General features: G+C 30.5%; 1 protein-coding gene across 2 annotated transcripts; it reads left to right on the top strand.

Moving 5' to 3' along the window:
• Positions 1-8,154: 8,154 nt before the first annotated feature.
• On the top strand, positions 8,155-20,718 carry LOC130824502 (mitochondrial outer membrane protein porin 6). 2 transcript variants are annotated; one of them, XM_057689538.1, is made up of 7 exons: positions 8,155-8,370; positions 8,627-8,707; positions 9,566-9,633; positions 11,962-12,072; positions 12,254-12,340; positions 18,451-18,659; positions 19,960-20,717. In XM_057689538.1, the coding sequence occupies exons 2-7, from the start codon at positions 8,665-8,667 to the stop codon at positions 20,258-20,260; spliced, it is 819 nt and encodes a 272-aa protein (XP_057545521.1). In that variant the 5' UTR covers positions 8,155-8,370; positions 8,627-8,664; the 3' UTR covers positions 20,261-20,717. The 2 variants fall into 2 exon arrangements, with proteins under 2 accessions (XP_057545521.1, XP_057545520.1); XM_057689537.1 differs by having other exon boundaries at positions 8,165-8,370; positions 8,630-8,707; positions 19,960-20,718.
• The last annotated feature ends 8 nt before the right edge of the window (positions 20,719-20,726 follow it).

Here is a 20,726-nt window from a genome sequence, read left to right as displayed (position 1 = left end):
ATATATTCTTCACATGTTTATTAATGCTTTTTACTCAATGGAATTTTCAAAAAAAAAAAAAAGTTGAATTTTTTCCCAAAACATTGTAATTTTACAAAATAATTTCTATTTTATGTCAAAGGGAAAAATAATTTCCTATCTATTGTCCACGTTAGATAAATTTTTTAAAAAAATATATTTAGAGCAAACCTCCATCCTAGATGATAATTTGGTAATTTTATCAAACCGTTATCTGAAATTGTGGTTTGCTTTATTCTATAATTTAAAAAAAGCACCAAAAATGCTAAAAATATGGGGCACAAGTTTTGATCCTACAACTTCATAGTTTAGCAACTTAAGTGCTAACCACTAAAGTAATGGAACTTCTATAAAAGAATAATAATTATATGCTATTTGGTTTTCTCTAATAATAGGACAATACAAAAAAGTGCAACTATGTTTATTAAATAGAAGTAATAGATCTTATATTTTGATAATAGTGTTAGAATTGCAATGTTATCCTAGTAAATATATACTCTAGTTTTCTATTAATGTTTTTATAATAATTATAGTTATATTAAATATAAACAAAAATTTAATCTCAATTATTACGTATTCGCTAGTCATTAATTGTGATATACTTCTATATATATAGATTTTGTATCACTCATTTATTAATAAATTTTTTAAGGAGGTCTAACGATGCAAAATCGATAGCTTAAAGGTGTTTAAGAAAGGCTGTAATCATGCTTTAAGGTACATTAATGAACTTTGAATATTTGCATGTAATAAGATTATTTAAGCATGAAAACTAATGAAAACAATAACACAAAGTTTTAAGGTGATTCAGTAAATTATAGGCTACATTCATCGTCCAAGGGTAGTATTTTCATTGTGTGTTTAAATGAAAAAAGAGCTTGAAAGCTCAATACTAACTTAAACGAATAATTAATTACATCAATGAAGCATATGAGTGTGAGGAAATAAGTAAACGAGGGAGTATAGATCAATTATACATTGATAGAAAGGATATGAGGGATAAGCTTATGGCTTGTCTCAAAAAATAATAGAAAATGTATGAGGTTTAAATAGACTAAAGTAGGGTTTAACACGAAAATACAAAATTGTGCCAAAAGCGAATCAACATAAAGCAAGGGGCTTAAGCTCGTCCGAGCACTTATTATACTCGTTTAAACACCCTAAATCAGATTGTTTTCGATATTTGCTTGCTTCCGCATAGTTTGTTAGTTCCCCTTTGCTCCCAAAAATCTTCCTACGTACAAGTCCAAATCAATATTCTTGTCTTGCTCATCAAAGAGTGTCCTATACAATCATCTACGTACACTTGCATTCTTGTACATGTCATGTGATGGGATGAATATTTAGCAATCAAAACAATCTCAAGATTTGGCACAATTTGTTACAATTATCTTTGAGGTTTCAAAATTTTTCTACATATTATGCCATGTCATTATCATCACCAAACATCATTAATCTCAAGTCATACTCCCTTAATTACTTTGAAATTGCATAAGAGAGAAAAGCATATAAATTACTTTGAAATAATTTATTTAATTAACTCGCGTATGATAAACTTAATGTATATTTATTTACAAGTAAAATCAACGTCTTGTACAAGACCAAAAATTAGTATTTGTTTAATGAACCACACAAATCAATATTTGATCTTTGAGTTTTAGGATGAAAAACAAAAATTGTTAGAAATTTAGAATATTGAATTATGATTTCATAAAATTTTAATTATGTGGTTATTATATTAGATTATGATTTTCAAACAACTAAAAAGATGTTAAGTCAAGTTAACAAATTGCTTGATAATTTGTTGTTTGACTTTGATAAAAGTTTGCTCGCAAAACGAAAATTACAATGAGTGTCGGTATCGAGGTTGATTAGTCGTCTTCTAGTGCTCTTGAGACCCGAGAGAATATGGCTTGGGCGGGAGGTCTACTAGGCGGTTATTTCACTCGATTTTTACGACTCTTTCAAATAGACATGTCTTAAATCTTGACTAGTCTTATATATATCGACATAGTATGATAATTATGAATGATAATAAAATAAATTATCACAAGTTTACATCTAATCCTATTCTTCTACTTCCCACAACTTATATTTGACCATCATGATCCTAATAAAAACAAGTGAACAAATGTATAAATAAAAAAATGGAAGTATCAAAGATAGGGATATAAAAGTTAGGAAGTTGATATTGGCAGCAACTAAGATAAGAGAATTAAGCCAAGGATTACTCCTATTGAAGAATAGGACAACGTTTACCTACTTCAACCAAAAATGACCCTTGTTTTGGTGGGGTCCCTTTAGATGACGGTCTATAAGTGTATGCATGACGGTCTTAGGTCGTCACACTCCACCAATGTTTACCTACGGATTTGTCGATTTACATATTCAATCATAGATTTCTCAAATTGCGTAAAAATTAAAAATTATATTTTTTATTTTAATAAAATTTGCATTTAAACGAATTAAATAATATTTTACTTAATTATATTTTAACTTATAAATTAAGAATAAAATACAAATTAAAAATGATAAATAAATAGTACCAAAAAAATATAATGGACAATAATAGTAAATTAAAGAAAATATATTTTATGTTAATTATCAATTACTTTTAATTTATAGATTTGCATTTAAACAATAATTTAAAACATAATTAGGTGAATCTTATTTTATTTATCTTGATGTAATTTATATTTTACATTTAATCTAATATTAGATAAAACACAGTCATATGGATCTTGTTATATTTATCTGAATGCAAAAACTATTAATATCAACTAATTTTTAATGGAGTATAAATTAGTTATATTAAAACTTGAACCTAATAGTGAAATCAGTCATTTGACCTATTCATTTGTGTTAATTATTTGACTATACTCGTACTCATTCTAGTGTTTTGTGGACATGATTCATGCTCACTAACCCACTCAACGGACATTAAAAAATTAGTTCGGTCTTCATATTACAATTCCAAGATCATTGAATTATTTTTAGTTTGGCAAAGATATTTTTTTTTTTAAAAGTCATGTTTATGAAAACTATTATTTTTCAGAAAATATAAATGATATTTATTTATTTATGTTTAATTTAATGGAAAGCTCTTATGGGATATAAATATGTTAAATCAAAGAGTAGTGATTCTTTAAATTTAGATGAAAATATTTACTAAGTGATAAAACCATTTTTACAACCAATTTTTCATTTTATTGTTCTTAAACCAAACAATAAATCTTTTCTCAATGTTCATCAGTCATTTAACAAAAAATACACATGACACGAATCATGAAGTCTTTATTTGTTTAGAGAATGATCGTCCAAGATTTTTTCAATGTGAAATCAATTAATTAGTTGTTTGAAATAGATTTGTTTGGTTGTTGGAAATGAAACATATTGTAATTATAATAATTTTTTTCAGTGTTGAACATTATTTTGAAAATGATTATATTAAACGCAGAATGAAATTTTTGAAATTTTAAATATTTTTTTTATCACATTAAATTTATTTTATAGATATTTGGTAGGAAAGCACGAAAAAATGAGAAATGTGAGGTAGATGAAACGAAAAAGGTAAAATCAATACGTGCATAAATGTAAAAGATTGTCAATTATAACTAAAAGTAAAAATGGGACATTGAACCCACTAAAAAGAAATTGAAAGAAATTTTGTGTGACGAGTAAGTTTAGCTGATAAAAACTATACAAAATGGGGAAGTTGTTAAATTTATGAAAATTAAATTTTTATATAATCCGAAATCAATTTAGATTTCATCAGAAATTAGTTATAATTTAGAAATTTCAACTCGTGGTTGAAAATGACTCGATTCGAAAAAATCAGAAAAAATGGTCAAATCCAATTGAAACCTGAACCTAATCATTGTGCCCCATTTCAATTCCACGCCATTTTCAGTTCCACGACAACACTTTCAGTTTCACGTTAGTATTTTTAATTGCACGTCATCATTTTAAGCAGGGATCCACTACAAAATAAAATAATTTATATTTTGAAAAAAAAATTATATTAATGAAAAAAATAAAAGTTGGCTTGACCGACACACGTCCCAAAATCCGGACAATATAATACGATTTAGAACCAAGTCGACTCGAAATCAACTCGACCTGAAATTTGACCGCCAACCATTTTGATAAGTCATACCCAATGGCAACTAGTGATTCTAATGACTTTGAATTACAAATGTCACGCTCGTAGGTAATGCTTTTTAAACAAATTTTCCAATTTCCATTTCCATAAATTGGAGTGTATGGGAAATCAACTTTGATTCCATATATGAAATTCATGTCTATCCCAGTCAAACATCAGTGGCGAAAAATAACATAAGTGTATTAAAATATGATATTTAGAGCAACTACCATGGTGGTCTACAAAATCATTGTTAATAAACCATTATTATCACACATGAAACAAAATTATTAATATTTACTTTTTTCTTCATTTACTATTTAGTAATTCACTAAATTCCACCTTACTTATGTTGTTTATTAAATATTATAATATGAGTGTCTAATTAAAAAGGAACAAAATACTCCCTCCGTTCCTATTTGTTCTTCCTATTTGGGTATTTCACAAAGATTAAGAAAAAGAGAATCTTTGGTGGTTGTAGGTATTATTTTAATTATATAATAGTGGGAAGTAATGATTGTATTGGAAGTATGAGGTTGTAGTGTGTATTATTTTAATTAAATAATAGTGTGAAGTAATGATTGTATTGGAAGTATGAGAGAGAAAATAATTATAAATAAAAGAAAATGGGTACATTAAAAGAAAAAGGGGATTTTAAGGGGTAAAAGTGAGATAAAAACTTTCTAAAAATAGAAAGTATTCTAAAGTGGAAGAACTTTTGAAACTACCCGTTATAGTAATGTGGAAGATCAAAAAGGAACGGAGGGAGTAATAAATTTAGTGTAATTTTTGTAATTATTGTTTATTTGAATAATTCACAAATAGCTTAGATAGTCTTTTTGTTCCATTTTTATTCACTTAGAATTTTAAAAAATAAACCATCCCATGATTTTTTGGCCATGACAAGTGGGATGGATTGTTTTTTTATTCAACTCGTGAATTTTTAGATAACTATTAATTTAAATTTGCATTATTAGAGATATTAATAATAGAGATAGTGCATTATCAAATACTTTTAATTAAATGGGATATATAGGCTAAAAATAGAAGGGAGTAAATAGTTGTTATTGCCTTCACTTAAAAGCTGTATGCCCCCTATTAGACATAAAGTAAGACATATGCTCTTGAAACTATAACAATAAGTATTTCTAATTATGCAAAATTAAAAATTATAAAAAATTAAGATTAATAATTTTTGAATTGAGACAAATTAAATAAGATCTAACATAATCATGTTATAATTTATAAATTAAAATAAAATACCACTTAAGAGTAATTAATAAATAGTTCTTATGCTGAATAGAAAGTAATATGTAACATCCTAACGTTCAGATTCTTTGATCTCTTTATTTGTTATCCAAATGGAGAAAAATAAATCCACTCATTTCCCTCTCCATTCATTCCTTTATTTCTTTCAAAGAAACAAAGCATAACACTTCTAACAATTGCTAAAACAAGGAAAAACAAGTGCACTAAGCTACTCCTTTTGTTTCATAATATTTGCACTCAATTTTCATATAGGGTTGTTCCACTTTGCATATTTTTCTCTTTTGATGATAATTCCTGTAATTCTTTTTGATCTAAGAAAGTTTATTCTCCTTTGTAATCTCATTTATTTATTTCTTCAATTTGCTAGTTATTATTTTTTAACATTACATATCTTTTAAGAGTTGCAAATAACTATGAAATTTATGTCGTATTGGGCTGTCTATATGTTGTGCACTTGTGCCACATGCCCGCATCGTACTGTCCAAGTCGTGTCTTGCTATGCTTAACCACTTAAAAATGAAGTCTAACCATGACATTTCCGTCGTGTTAGACTGCATATATATCTTAATTATTGTGGCTTGCGCCAAATCATGCTGTGAATATTTTGTTGTGTCTTTACTCAAGCGTGTAGCATTTAGGTGGCCTCGGTGCTAGCCTGTCCCATCCCATCTTCGGTTGCAAATGACAAATGTTAAAGAGCAGGGCCGACTAAGTATAAGGGCAAACTGATAATTTGTATAGGACCCCAAAAATTATGAAAATATTAAGAGTCTAAAAATTATAAATATATAGCTCAAAATAACGAATAGTTATTTTCTATTATTTGTAAATGAGAAAGACAAGGTAGAAACTATAAAGTTATCATAATATAAAGCAACTTTCCTTGCCTATATATTCTCACATTCCAATAAAAAAAGCAACTTTGACCTTTATATTTTAAAAGAATAATTAAGAAAAAAGTTTCTCGAACATCAATGTCTTCCAATTCAAGACTTCACATTTGCTAAGGGCTACGGCTAGAAGATCACATTTTCACCATTGTATTTGAGTGATCTTTTATTTATTTTTCCATTTTAATGTTTTATTTAAATAATGTAATGAGTTTTTAAAATAAATTTTTTAATTTCTTTTTTTATCAATGCCCAATTTTAAAATTAGACCAGAAACCTCCGAAAAGTTTTAGATGAGCCAAAGAGGAATGGAAGGAGGCAGTATTAGGAGACTATAAGAGTAGAAAAATTTGAATAAAATAAGATGTTTTAACAATTTAATTTCAAAAAAAAAGCTTCGTGAAAACTTAATTCCTAAAATAAGCGTCCGTACATCCAAACCTAGCCTTAGAGTAAGTCGCTGTTACTAACAGCGACTTGAAAAAAAAAAAAATTTTTTTTAAGTCGCTGTTAGTAACAGCGACTTAATGAATTTTAAGTTTTCAGTTCTCAGTTACTTCCACATTCCAACCTACGAGATTAAGGAGTTGATCAGTTAACCTTAAAGTCGCTGTTACTAACAGCGACTTTAGGAGTTGACTGGTCAACTCCCTAAGTCGCTGTTAGTAACAGCGACTTATGACTTTTAATTTTTTTTTTTGTCTTTCGCTGTTAGTAACAGCAACTTATTTCAAGGCTAGGTTTGGATGTACAGACGCTTATTTTGGGAATTAAGTTTTTACGAAGCTTATTTTTGAAATTAAGTTGTTAAATAATCTTATTTTATTCAAATTTTCATAAGAGTAGTAGGGGACTAGAAGTATAAATTATTGGGCTGAACTTAGTATAGGTCCATAAATCTGCAACATTTCTACACACCAAGAAAAAGCCTCCTCATCAGACAAAGAGGTGTCGACAGACCAGATTACCTGACATTCACTCGATCTTGTAACCAATCACAATTTTACCTGATTTAACAATAAATTTATGTAAAAATCAATGTGAACACATCACCCGATTTTGAACCGATCTGAAACACTTAACCCGAAATTAACCCGATAACTTGAATGAATGCCTCTCATTAGTTTGTTAATTACTCCGCTCCATTCCCTTAAGTTGGATTTTTTTACGGGAATTAACATAATTATAATCTTTTAGATGATGGATATATTTTATTTATTGGCTAATAAATTTGATTGAGTAAAATTGGGGACCATAAATTAAATAAGTATATTAAAATAAAGTTAGTGAAAGAAATATACAGATCACACGACTATTAAAAGTATATAAAGTCAATGAGAAATAGGTGAAGACTATAAACAATTTAAAATACTAAATAAAGTTAATGAAAAATATATGGAAAATTTAAAAATTATCAAAATATTAAAAATGAAAATACTAACGGCCCGTTTGGCAGGTGGTAATAAACGATGGTAATAAACGATGAAAAGTTAGTATAATTTTGGTTGAAAAATCTTTTAGTTACTTTGATAGCCATGCTTGTTCAACTTCAATCATCTCATTTTCTTTATAAAATCCGTTCTAATGTATTACCAATTGGAGATGTGATATTAGGTGGTAATTGAAATTTGTAAAGAATTTTTTTTTTTGATCAAATTTCATTACCATTGGAATAATATGAAACTTTTAATGAAATTTTAACGTATAAATCATTCTCATTACCATCATTTAATATCATTGACCAAATGGACCGTAAAGTTAATTATGCCTAAAATTGATGATATAATTTCCTTTAAAAAAAAAATTTATAATAGAAGCACTAAATAGACCCAGAATAGCAAATAGAAACAACTAGACGCTAATTGTTATTATTCCCAAATCCTAAAACCCCAGGGGTCAGGAGTCGCAATAACTCATAAACTCAACAGTCACAAGCAAAAACGTGCGACTTTGTTTAGGGCGGCGGTGCTTTACAGACCAAGCACAACCCCCCTATACATCACTTTTCGCCGTCATCATCGACGGCGACTTCTGCCCGTCTCCCGGACTCCGGTACCATCTAATTTTCTTGCTTAATTCTTTTGTTTTCCAACTGTAATTCATTTTTCAAACATTCCTACAAATTTGACTGTTTCATTTTAATTTTTTTGGGGTAAATTTTTTTTCGCGCATTTATTTGAGATTTGATTTATTTGTAGAATATAATGACGAGTATTGGATCAGCTATTGGGATCGTAAATGCATTAGTTACTACGAATTTGATGAATGCTTAATTGTTAAGCTAAATTTTTATGTATTTTCATTTCAGTAGGGTATAGTTGAGATCAGGAATTGCAGTTTCAAAAGATGGCTCCAGCTCCATTTTCTGATATTGGCAAGAAAGCTAGAGGTAATGACCTTTTTTTTTTTGGTATATAATTCATTATTTAGTAATTTATTTTAAATGGGTGGATTTCTATGTGATTAAAATTTTGTTTGGAGAGGCATTTTTATGTTGGAGAAGCATAGTTTATGACGGATATTGATTTGTAATCGATGACAACGGATTTGAATTTTGAATAATGAAGTCGAAAAGGTGGATTTTGAATTTTGAATTTTTATCAATTTGCGAAGTACTTTCTGAATTTAACATTGTATTCACAATGACGGGCTTTGGTTAAACTTAAATTTATGTAGTGAAAGATGATGCTAAGTGCCAATGAGATCCTTGACAAAGGTCTCTTATTTACTTTGATTGAAGCAGCATGTAATGAACAAGCCATAAAAAGGTATAATGGGAATAATGTGTCTATGAAGTTGAAAAAGAGTTATCTGTTGTTGTTATGCTAAACAAAGAGTCCTCTCTTATTTACTTTGACTGAATCAGCATGTAAAAACTACTTATAGAGGGGGTATAATGGAATAATAGGTTCACTATGCTAAAATGACACTTGAAGATTTGGAGGAAGACGAGATATAGATCACCAATCAGGTAGAAAGTATCAGGATTTTCGAATTAGAAACAATATGGGAAATTGAAAATAGAAAGGTAAAGGATTGGACAAATCGTTGCACTTTAACGAATTTGTAGTATGGCATCATTTACCTTGACTTTTTCATGTGTGAAAATATTGGGCTAGAATGATTCTTTAGCAGGGCCTCCTTTTGATTTTGATAGTGCTCCCTTGCTAGAGTGAATAATGATATGAAACATTTGGTTATCTATTCCTTTTTCTTATCATTTATATGCTGTGATTTTTATTTGCAGATGTCTTAATGAAAGATTACAATTTTGATCACAAGTTTACTTTATCAGTGCCTAATGCCACTGGAATGGTATGTGCTGATTGTGTTTTTTTTCGTTTTCTTATTATTTAATGGCCTTCTGCATACGTTCTCACTCTGACTTATTGTGCTGTAAATCTGAAGAAGTATGTGAACCTGTTGCTTTGATATTGAAATGGTCCCTATAAGTAATTCAGTCTTTCGTGCTAAAATCAATTTTATCAGTGTTAGTGCTCCGTATGATTAGCAATTGTCTCCAATATGAATACTAGGAGGTCTTATCTGTGAGTGATGACACTATACTGTGCGCTTTTGGCTCAACTTTTTTTTTGATTGATAATAAAGACTAAATTTGCGAGTGCTCTCTTTAGAAGCACTCCTTTAGAAGCACACTTTGATCACATATCCCTTCCTCTCCTATTTTCTTTGTCTTTGGATACAAGCAATGCTCTTGGCAGGTCCGTTTCTGAACTTTTGGTGGCCTAAGGGCGAGATTAAAAATAGGGGCTCTTATTGCCTTTACAAATTTATAAAACAAATTAAAAATTTTAAGTTCAAATATGTAACAGATGGAAGTGTTTCCATTTGTTTTTAGAAAGATGCGTATAAATCTTTCTCATTTAATGTACTTGTCAGACAATTCATTCCTTGGCCAATAATATCTGACTACCGCTCTTAATTCTTTATCTTTTTATTTTTTTATATTTAAATTTAAACCTATCGAATTTTCGAAATATGGGCCCCTGCCCTGGGCCTTTTCCCACCCGCCCTTGGCTAGATACGGGGCTGGCTTTTGGTTAAGAGGATGAAAAGGTGGTTAAATTTGAACAATTAGTTTGAAGTCCAGAGTGGGAAAAAGGTGCGACTAAAGGATTAAATATGATGAAGAGACCTAAAAAAGCATCATAAAAAGATCTTCCATCAAGGGTATGTGTGCGTTATCTTTAGCATTTGTCAAATTTAGTTTTCATGTTAGTAAATTTTAAGTGTATTGAATAATGTGAGCTTTATCTTCTCTTCCTTGTGATGCATGCTATTAGAATTTTATTGGGACTGTGATGAGGCATGTACTTGCTGAGGATTCTTCAGTGTTGATGCTGTAAGGAGTAGTTGCATTATTTTTTGTTAGGATCAAATCTTACGTTTATACCAAGTCTTGGTTTTTGAAAGTCCTACGATAAGTTATGGAGAACTCTTGCTTGGAAGTTGAAATAAGCAAAGCCTTGTATATTCTAAAGGAGCCCGAACATATACTCTTCATTTTTAAACTTTTGGGCACCCCTTTACTTTTTTTTGGGGAGCCTATTTAGATGGGTTGTTTATTCGAGGACTACAATGGTGACTATTAGCTTATCTGAAATTCTCGTTTGACGAGTGTGAAAAGGAGTTATGGTGTAAGCATTGCCTTGGATCTAGATGAGCCACAATCAGTCTATTTTGTTATGATAAAAAGTGATTGTTTTCTTGACACATTGCTTATCACCAAACTAAGATAGTTCTTGCTTCAAGCAGGATACTTTTTCTCCGTACTCTTTGCATTTCAATTATGTTCTGTGAGAGAAACGATGTTCTATGCCCTTCAATTAAGAAAAAGGCTGGATTACCTATCATAGCACAAGCAGCACCCAAATTAATTATGGGGAAGGAATGACGTGGCAGAGAAAGTACAGCAGTACAATTACAAGTTGCAGGCTGGTTTGTCATAACAGAATATGGAATAATTTAGGGGGAATGAATCTGTTAGATTGTATTAGGGGGCAGGGTAGTGCAATCTATCATAGATATAGCTGAGATGAATAGTAGTAGTCATGCTTTTGAATTGTAAGAAATACCTTTTGGTAAGTTCCTGTTGGCTCATTGTAAACATTGGTCATCTTTTCTTCTCTAATACAACCTTCAGCTCTTCTTCTATATTCTGCTTTTCATAATCTGCCCAGGTCATAACACAATGCTAAGTAGTTATGCTTGAGAACATGTACAGAAATAAAGATTTCTGTGGTTAAGTGGCTCAGTGAACTGGTGAAGAATGCAACTGGATGTCCTATCCTACATTACAAGCATTCTAGGTTTTAGTTTCATTTCTGACAAGGTTTGCCTTGGTTTGCGCAGCAAACAAATAGATTACCTGCAAGATACCAACATACTGACATTGATACTCTGTTTTTCGTCAAAGCAATTGATTGCTGTCATCTTATGTGCTTACTACAAGAACGTGCATAGTTTTAATTTGGTCTAATTCTGTTTGCATTGATAGATAGCGTGCTACGTCTGACATGAGATTTCTGAAACTCTAAAAATGCTCGGCTCTTACTGGGAACTGGTCTTATTATTAAATGGTTTATGCTGGTCTATTCTGAACTTTTAATTCTTCTTAAGCAGGGATTAACAGCTACAGGTGTAAAGAAGGACCACATCTTTATTGGTGATGTTAACACCCAGTATAAGAGTGGGAACACTACAGTTAATCTGAAAGTTGATACTTATTCTAATGTGAGTATATATTATTTTACAATCCTCCCATTCGTTTTTGCTGTTTTGAATTTTATTTTTCTTTGTTGAATTTTATTTGTAAATGAAGCTAATATTCATCTTGTGATTCGGGCAATAGCAAAAGGACCTAAACACTATGACTTTTCTGTTCTGATGAGTTTTGTTTTGATTTGTTATACAGGTCTCCACAAAAGTGACTGTTGATGAAGCTTTACCTGGCATCAAAACAGCTCTTAGTTTTAACATTCCTGATCAGAAATCTGGCAAGGTGTGCAATTTTCCTCTTAGGTTGTTTCTTTTTGTTTTAATCGTCATATATATTTGATATGTATCTGAATTGAATGTTGGGAATTCTCATTTTGTCATGTTGTTTGTATTTTTCTTAAAGGGGAAATTGTCAAAAATAAATCAAATTCGCTGAATATTAACTCAACTATTGTTTCTTTTCAAATAAATCCAGCTATTCGGTATAATTGCTGAAAATCAATCTATCTATTGTTTATTGGAAAATTTGCCCTCAATAATCCAACCTTTTTCCAATTTTCTTATAATAATCTCTAGTATTGATTAATCATAAATAATCCCAAGTATTATTATTGTTTTTAAGTGGCACACTTTCTTTACCTATCACCGGTAAACTAAAATATATTCCTATATTATTTAATTTTTTTAATTTTTTTTAATTTATTTAATTACATTTACTCTCCATACACCTAGTTAACCATTTCATATCCCTCCCACCTAAACTCCATTTACAGTTGTGACTTATGACTCAATTGAAGAATCATTATTGATGAAAATTCCCTCATCCACTCCACCATTTATGGTTGGATAATTTCTAATTTGGTTAATTATGGTAGTTGTTCCGATTTCGTTCTTAATTTGGGTGTTTTTTCTTGGTAGGATTCCCCCACACATATATAGTTGGTGTATTTTTCCTTGATAGAATTTTGATGGCTGGTTTCTTTGTCCATAATGTTAGTTAATTGATCCATACTGAATCCTGCATTTGATGTTCTCCACACACACATACATTTTGCAAACAAACTGAACTTTGCACTCACACAGTTAATTAATTAGACAATTTATTATTTTCAATCTTGTTGAAATTGACAGAGCATACTTAAGGCCCTTAAGCTTAAACATTCCAAAGTTGAACATGGAGAAATCGCATAAAAAAATAAAATGTTTTAATGGACAAGAAGAAATAAAGTGGGAGAATGACTTTTCAGACTTAAATGGAGAAAAGGGAGATGTTTGAGATTTTAATGGAGGACAAGGAAGCTACTAATGGAGAAGAAGATGATAAAAAATGGCTTAATATATGACCTGCCATAATCGGTCATAAGCTTAGCAACAATGCCACAATAAAATAATACAAATACTTGGGATTATTCATGGTTAATCAATACTTGGGATTATTGTAGGGAAATTGGAATAAGATTGGATTATTGTGGGCAGTTTTTCCTTTTTTATTCCTAATTGCTTGACTTATAAAGAAGCTTTGAAGATAGTTATAAATAATAAGTGGATTTATTTTAGCAAATATACCTAATATGTAGGTTTATATAAAAATAAATATGTGGGTTTATTTTCAGCACATCAAGCAAAAGTTGTTTATTATTGACAATTTTCCCTTTATTTAATGTCTTTATTTATTATTCCTTTCTTTCTTTAAAGTTGTTCCCATTTTCCCTTTATGGTTGTTTCATTTGTTTTTCCTAAAGAATTTTTCTATTTGTATCACAAAGTTTGGATATAATTAACCTTGTGCATCCTCATCTTAATACTTCTATTTTATAAATGCTGATAGTTCCCATGTATTTTTCACTAACTTCATTTTAACATTTCTATATGGCTTATGGTCCTCACATGTTTCCCACTAACTTTATTTAAACATTTTTTTAATGATTGTGGGCCCTATATTTTTTCCATTAACTTTATTTAATATTTTTTAATGTTTATGGTCCTCACTTTTTTTCCATTAAACTTATTATTTAATAAAATAATATATCCACGTGTAAATGATTTTCTTAATTCCCATAAAAATTCATCATTTCATTGTGGGAATAATTTTAAGAAATAGATGAAGCATATATCTATGCTATTAATTTTACAAGGCATAAAGTGCAACATAGCACATAGTGGTCCTTATGTGTAGGAGGCTTAAGGGTAAAGGCGAGAACACAAATTTTTCATAGAGGAGGCACGTATATGCTAAGATACTTATTAAGTTAATCTCAAGCATATTTAGAAAATTGAGCGAACATTAATAAGGATTCTGATGTGAATATTCAATAGTATAGTCCTACTCGATACTTTTTGGTTTCCTATTTTCAAGCCTTTTGTTTAGTAATATGGTAAGTGTGAGTTTACTAAATTAAAGTAGATTAGAGAGTACTATTTTGATGATTAACAAGTATGTTTCGTTAATTACTAAAAATCCTTTTTTCTCCAAGCCCAAATTAATTAATTAAAAGTTAGTGATTAATTAAGAGATATTGTATCATCATGTTTTAGCTTCCACCATTGTTGGTAAAAAAATAAGTTTGTCCATAGTATATCACCAGGATTGTATTCTATTAACTTCAATAGTATTAAAGTATTTTAAAAAGAAAAACATTAAATTGCAGTTCTTTTATATTTTTTTTTCTCCTTTTCTTTTTTCTTTATCATACTTTAACAAATAAGAATAAGATAAAAACCTCTTTTTCATCTTCTTCTCTTCCTATTCTTTATCGTCATCTTGTAGTAATATTCTCGTTAAATACTCCCTTGCACTAAAATGTATGATTAAAACCTCAATTAATATGCCCTCCATTTTCTGTCTTCTCCTCATCTTCCTCTTCACCCTCTTCATTTTTTTTCCTTCAAAACTAGTTCATCTGCATCAAACACCTTTATCTTATTCCAAATCAAAATATAAAATAGCAATCACTTCCGTTGACATGTGCTTTCGGCTAATTGCTATGAGTTTTGTCCAACCAACATCAGTGTCATGAACCTCACATTCGGAGGTAAATGCTTAAAACCCACATTTTCATTACTATTCCTCAAAAATTCCTACAAAGTTCAATATTAAATTGTTATTCTCCTTTCTCAAATGAAAATTTAGTAATATTTCAACCATGTAATCAAGTTTTCAACTTGAAAATCGCAAATGTTTACTACAAAATTTTAAGGGATAAGACATTGTTCAAAAGTAATTTATTCAAACATAAACTATCTATAGAGAACTTGTTAATTTGTTGATTCAATTTCCACATATGGGAACATTTAGAAAGAACATTTTTCCACAAGAGGAATTGTGTTAGATGAATAATGAGAATTGTTATGAAGTTAAAAAAGATGGAAAAGTAAGAGATGATGGAAATAAGGTGAAAGAGTGGTTTCTTATAAGGATATAAACAAACTTTTTCCCATAAGAGGGATTATGTTGGATAAATTAGAAGATGATGTAGAATCATTATAAAGATGAAGAAGATGGATATGAATGATAGAAATTAGGTGAATGGGTTTCTTATAAGGACTTTGGTTTCAAATGATGGTTGATAATTCAAATGTATAACAACCGTAAGCTACTTAAGGAAATTTTAAGTTATCAAAAAGATTTCTCTATGAATAATAAAACTTAAATTTGTAGGTGCCATAAGTACAAACTTAATTTTTGTTACCACTAGCTAAAAGCCAAAAACAAAATACAATCATATGGAATTTCCTATTAATTGATTCAATTATTTTGAATGAAGATAAACTATTTTTATTTTTGGGTTTAACTAAACTTCAATAAATTCCTATAAGTCCAAATATACGATTCGAGTTTTCAATTTATGACATTTTGTATATTGAATATTCAGAACGAAAATTGAGACTTTGACTCAACTTCAATAATTCCAATAAGCCCAACCAATCAGAATGTTCCTATTACATAACGACGACTTCATAACGAATTTCGAGCTTATCGAACTACAAAGCCCTGTTACATAACCAGTGATTTAAGATCAGAGTATCTGTCATTGTAAGTTGTTATTCTGGGGCATTAGCCATTTTTAAATTACAAAGTGTATTAGATTCTATAAGATCTATTCGATACTTTAAATTAAATACATGTTCAACAAACATGAATTACTATAATAAAATGTTTTTTTTCAAATTAACAATTCATATTGCAATGTTTGCAAAACAAATTGTTGCTCCGTCAGATGTCGCATCCGCAACATCGCGATCCTTACCGCAATGGCGACAACATTCACGTTTTTTATTTCGATGATTCAAATCATAAATTTCACGAATCAAAAATTTGAATTTTTTTGAATTTCGGATCGAGTTGTATCTGATATCTAATTTTTACACCTCTACCTAGTGGTGGTGATGGCACTAGTCAAGAAGTTTTCCTACTTTTAGGATTGCAAACAAACTTCTACTTTTCCCTTTTTATCATTCTCTTTAGGAAACAAAACCAAATCCTATTTTCCTTTGATTTCTCTCATCAAATAATACATTTTTTACTTAGCCTAGACTAGACTAGGAAAAAGATATTGTAAAATCCAGAACCTTCTTCGGAGGCGCGCGCAAGGCACACCTGTAAACTAACTTTATTTTAAAATAATTTACTTAATTTTTATTTTAAGTGCAAAATTTTCCTTGGGAATTTTTTTAGTAACTGTACCTTTTTTAGGGGATACCTTTTGTGCCATAGAGGGTGTTTGGCATGTGGGAATGAGAATTTAAGAGACTATTAGTTGAGACTTGGAATGAGATTTTGGGATGAGATTTGAAATGAGATTTCACACTTGAAAATAATTGTCTCATATTCTTATTTGACAAATGATAAAAATAGATAAGAAATTAGATAAAAATTGATTATATTTACAAAGTTGTCCTTATAACTCTTTTCTTTACTTTCATTTAAGGCAAAAATGTCTTTTTATAACTTACCAAAGTCTCAACTCAAATTATCATCCTCCCCGCAAGACTTTTTTTGTGGAACTTTCCCCTTCCCAAGTCTTAACCCCCAACCTTTACCAATTCTCATTCCCCTCTAACAAACAAGAGACTTTTATAGTCCTACACCAAAATCCCATTCCCCAACCTCAATTCCCTGTTGCCAAACACACCCTAAAGGAAAGTTTACCTTATTTTCACATTCATAAACTTAAATAGGGGATGCACACCCCCTCTACTACTCACATGGGTATTTTCAACTTCAGTAGACTTTCACTCATTCCTTGTGCAATCCAAATGGCGTGATTAAAAAACCAAGAAGTATTATAGAAGAGTCAATGGCAATTTAAAATTGATTCTTTTTCACTTAATTTCTAATAGCAGGATGAATTGCCTTTGTGAGCTTGTGCTTCATAGTTTGGACCGTCTCATCAAACTTAATGATATATGTACCATGGAAGTATTTTATATTGTGAATTGATATGACCGAAGCTACTTCTTTAGCAGTCAACCGTTGTAGCCTGCAAATTAACGACACATTATTTATACTATTCAGTAGACATATTCTTTTGAATTTAGAGTCTACATCTATTTGGTTGTAATGGTCCTAACATTGTGCTCTTAAAATCTTACAATATTTTTTTGCAAGTACTAGAAACCCTTTTGACCTGCTAGGTACAGGGTGTTCAGAAATGGTAATGATGACGAAAATTTGGTTTAGTTTATCTTGGAAAATCACATGTGAATGTTCATACTCATACTTGTCTACCTAAAGATTTATTCTTCAAAAAATGCATTCCCATCCATTACCACTTCAAGAAATATTAGGTAGCAATGAAAAATATGAAAAAAAGAACGTTTTTGGATGGAATAATAGCATGCTCCTTCATGAAAATTAACACTAGAAATGTTAAGTTTACCACTATTTATATCATTTTATCAAATGGGTTATTAGTGTATATAATTTGGGTTGTAGCTTGTTTTGTTAGACTGTTTTAGGTACAATAAATCAGGGCACTCTCCCCTTGCACCTATACTTTCATGATTTATCATGAATGCAGTAATGTTAATAGCAAGCCTTGAATTGTGGTTTATGTACAATACAATCACTAAATTTGTGGCCTTTCTACTTTTCTACTTAGTCATAATCTGTGCATAGACTAAAAGGAAAACATGATGCACAATTTCTTGTGCATCTGTAGATGTTGGTGGCCTAGGCATATGCGTTTTTATACTTTGAACAGGTTTTATTTTATATAATACATATCAATCTAAAGCATATGAAAATGACCCATCATTTTAAGGATATTGTAAACAGTTAAAAATAGTTATTGGTTCCTCTTTCTAAATTGTGTGCGTGTGCATGTGTATATTATGTTAGTTGGTTTGAGTTCATAGTTTTGCATGTCTGACGATATTATTGTATGGAATCAGCTAGATCTGCTCTATCGAAATTATCATGCCACTGTGAATTCAAGTATTGGCTTGAATCCTACGCCTACTTTGGAGTTCAATGCTTCAATCGGAAATGAGGAGCTCAGCATGGGTGGGGAAATGGCGTTTGATACGGCATCTGCCTCATTTACCAAATACAATGCTGGCCTTACTCTCAACAAACATGATTTTTCCGCCGCAGTTATGCTGTATGTATATTTGTTTGCTATCTTACTTTTCATTTTCTATATTGCTGATTATTCACTTTCCTCCATAAGCTTCGGTTTCTTTTGAGACTGAGGTTTTGCATATATTTTTTCTGTGTGAAGAACTGTTCTTCTAATTCCGTTATTAATGAATTTTAGTAACAAATATCGGACACTTTGTTGACTGTCTTGACTTGTTACTATCATTGTCTGTATTGGCTACTTTAGCTAGCTATTAGTATTATACTCCAGAGGTTTAGTGAAAATTTTTCTTGGCTGTTACATGTTAGCTTTAGATCTAAAATAGTGATCAGCTTGTACTTTTTTGGCTGAAAAGTTTATGGCCTCTTCAATAACTTGAAAAGCCATTTGCTTCTATTACATTATTCAGAAGTACATGGTTTATTTTGACTAAATTCAAATGCTAAATGCCAATAAAAATCTGGCCAAAAGCCATTTGCTTAACAAAAGCTTTATACTTCACACCTGTTGAAACACGACATTGACAGATTGACTGCACCAACCCTTTTATTTTAACTTTTACACTACCAGTGTTTAAGTTAGCATTTTTGTTTACTTGGCACCTGAGACCAGGAAAGAAGTTGATTTACATTCACAGGTCTTGCCAATGATATCTGTTTACTTGGCAGTTGCCTGATTATACTAGTAATTGATTTTGAACCTCAGCAATGTAAAAGTTCTTGATGTAAAACTATTTTTAGTAAGTTGGAAAGTGTTTGAGTGGTGAACAAAATTGACAAGCTTCTGAGCTATATATAGATTGGAAAGATTTGCCACCATTTTGTATCTTAAAAGTAGCGAGTTCGAGAAGTGTTGGATTTCGCTGCACACTTTATCATAATTATGCCTACTTGTTTTCAGAGTGCAAAATTAAGGCAAAATTGTATCTTGTCAGTCAAGCTATGAAATTTTCGAGTCTACCGCGTTTTTAGTTAGTTCCAAGATGATCTTTTGTTCTTCGCCAATATTTGGTGGTGACAACCACATCACCCCTTTACCACATCACCACATTACTGCATCACCGTGACTGTCGTTGCAATTGCGACCAAAACATTTTTTTACTAGTAATTATGTATATTTTGAATGGATTCGTGGAGTTGAAAAAAAAACATAATCTGTTAATTCTCGAAAATATAAGTGTGATGCAAGTGTTTACAGTTGATATGCTGATGATATCTGAATTTGTGATCGAACCATTATGACCCATGAATAGCTAGCTATTGACTCTTGAAATCTTTGACTGCATGCTTATAAGATTTCGATTTATGTTCTCTAATTGCAGGATGGATAAAGGTCAGACTTTAAAAGTTTCTTACTTCCACAATGTGAATCCATCTACCGCTGTTGCAACTGAAATGATTCATAGACTTTCTAGCTATGAGAACAGATTTAAGATTGGTAGCTTGCATACAATTAATCCCATTACATTCGTAAAAACACGATACTCTGATGACGGCAAAGTTGGAATGCTATGGCAACATGAATGGAGGCCTAAGTCTCTAGTTACATTTTCAGCCGAGTACGACACCAAGGCCAAGAATTCCTCTTCTAAGTTTGGTGTTGCGCTGGCTCTTAAACCTTGAACTGCGGCCATCTGCCCAAGAACTTTGGTTGATGCCCTGCATGGATGATTTTGTTTCGGAACATACCATATTTAGAGCTCGAAATGGGCAGTGTTTACCCGAATGTTAAAATTAGTAACCCAAATGTATCCATGATTATACCATTTAAAAGCATTAATGGGATTCAGACCCAGTTTTTGGATAGTTTAAAGGTACAAAAATGAGCATATCATAATATGCTTTATTTGACTATAGGTTTTTTGTGCGGATAAATCATAATCAATCTCATTTTTGAGAGATTTTGTGCTTTTCTCTGAAAAGAATAGCATGTTATGTTATTTTTTTATATACTTTAGGTGTTACAATCAATTATGTATTTGCCATAAATAAATGTATTGGTATTCAATCTAATTTGGCTTATTATATGCATGATTTTTATTGGCGTCATCAGTAATACAAGCTTGTGTGGACCATGATGAGTCTTTGC

Source organism: Amaranthus tricolor, chromosome 9 (assembly GCF_026212465.1).
Source record: "Amaranthus tricolor cultivar Red isolate AtriRed21 chromosome 9, ASM2621246v1, whole genome shotgun sequence".
In the NCBI taxonomy this organism is placed as follows: Eukaryota; Viridiplantae; Streptophyta; class Magnoliopsida; order Caryophyllales; family Amaranthaceae; genus Amaranthus; species Amaranthus tricolor.
This window is presented reverse-complemented; position numbering and strand designations above follow the sequence as displayed.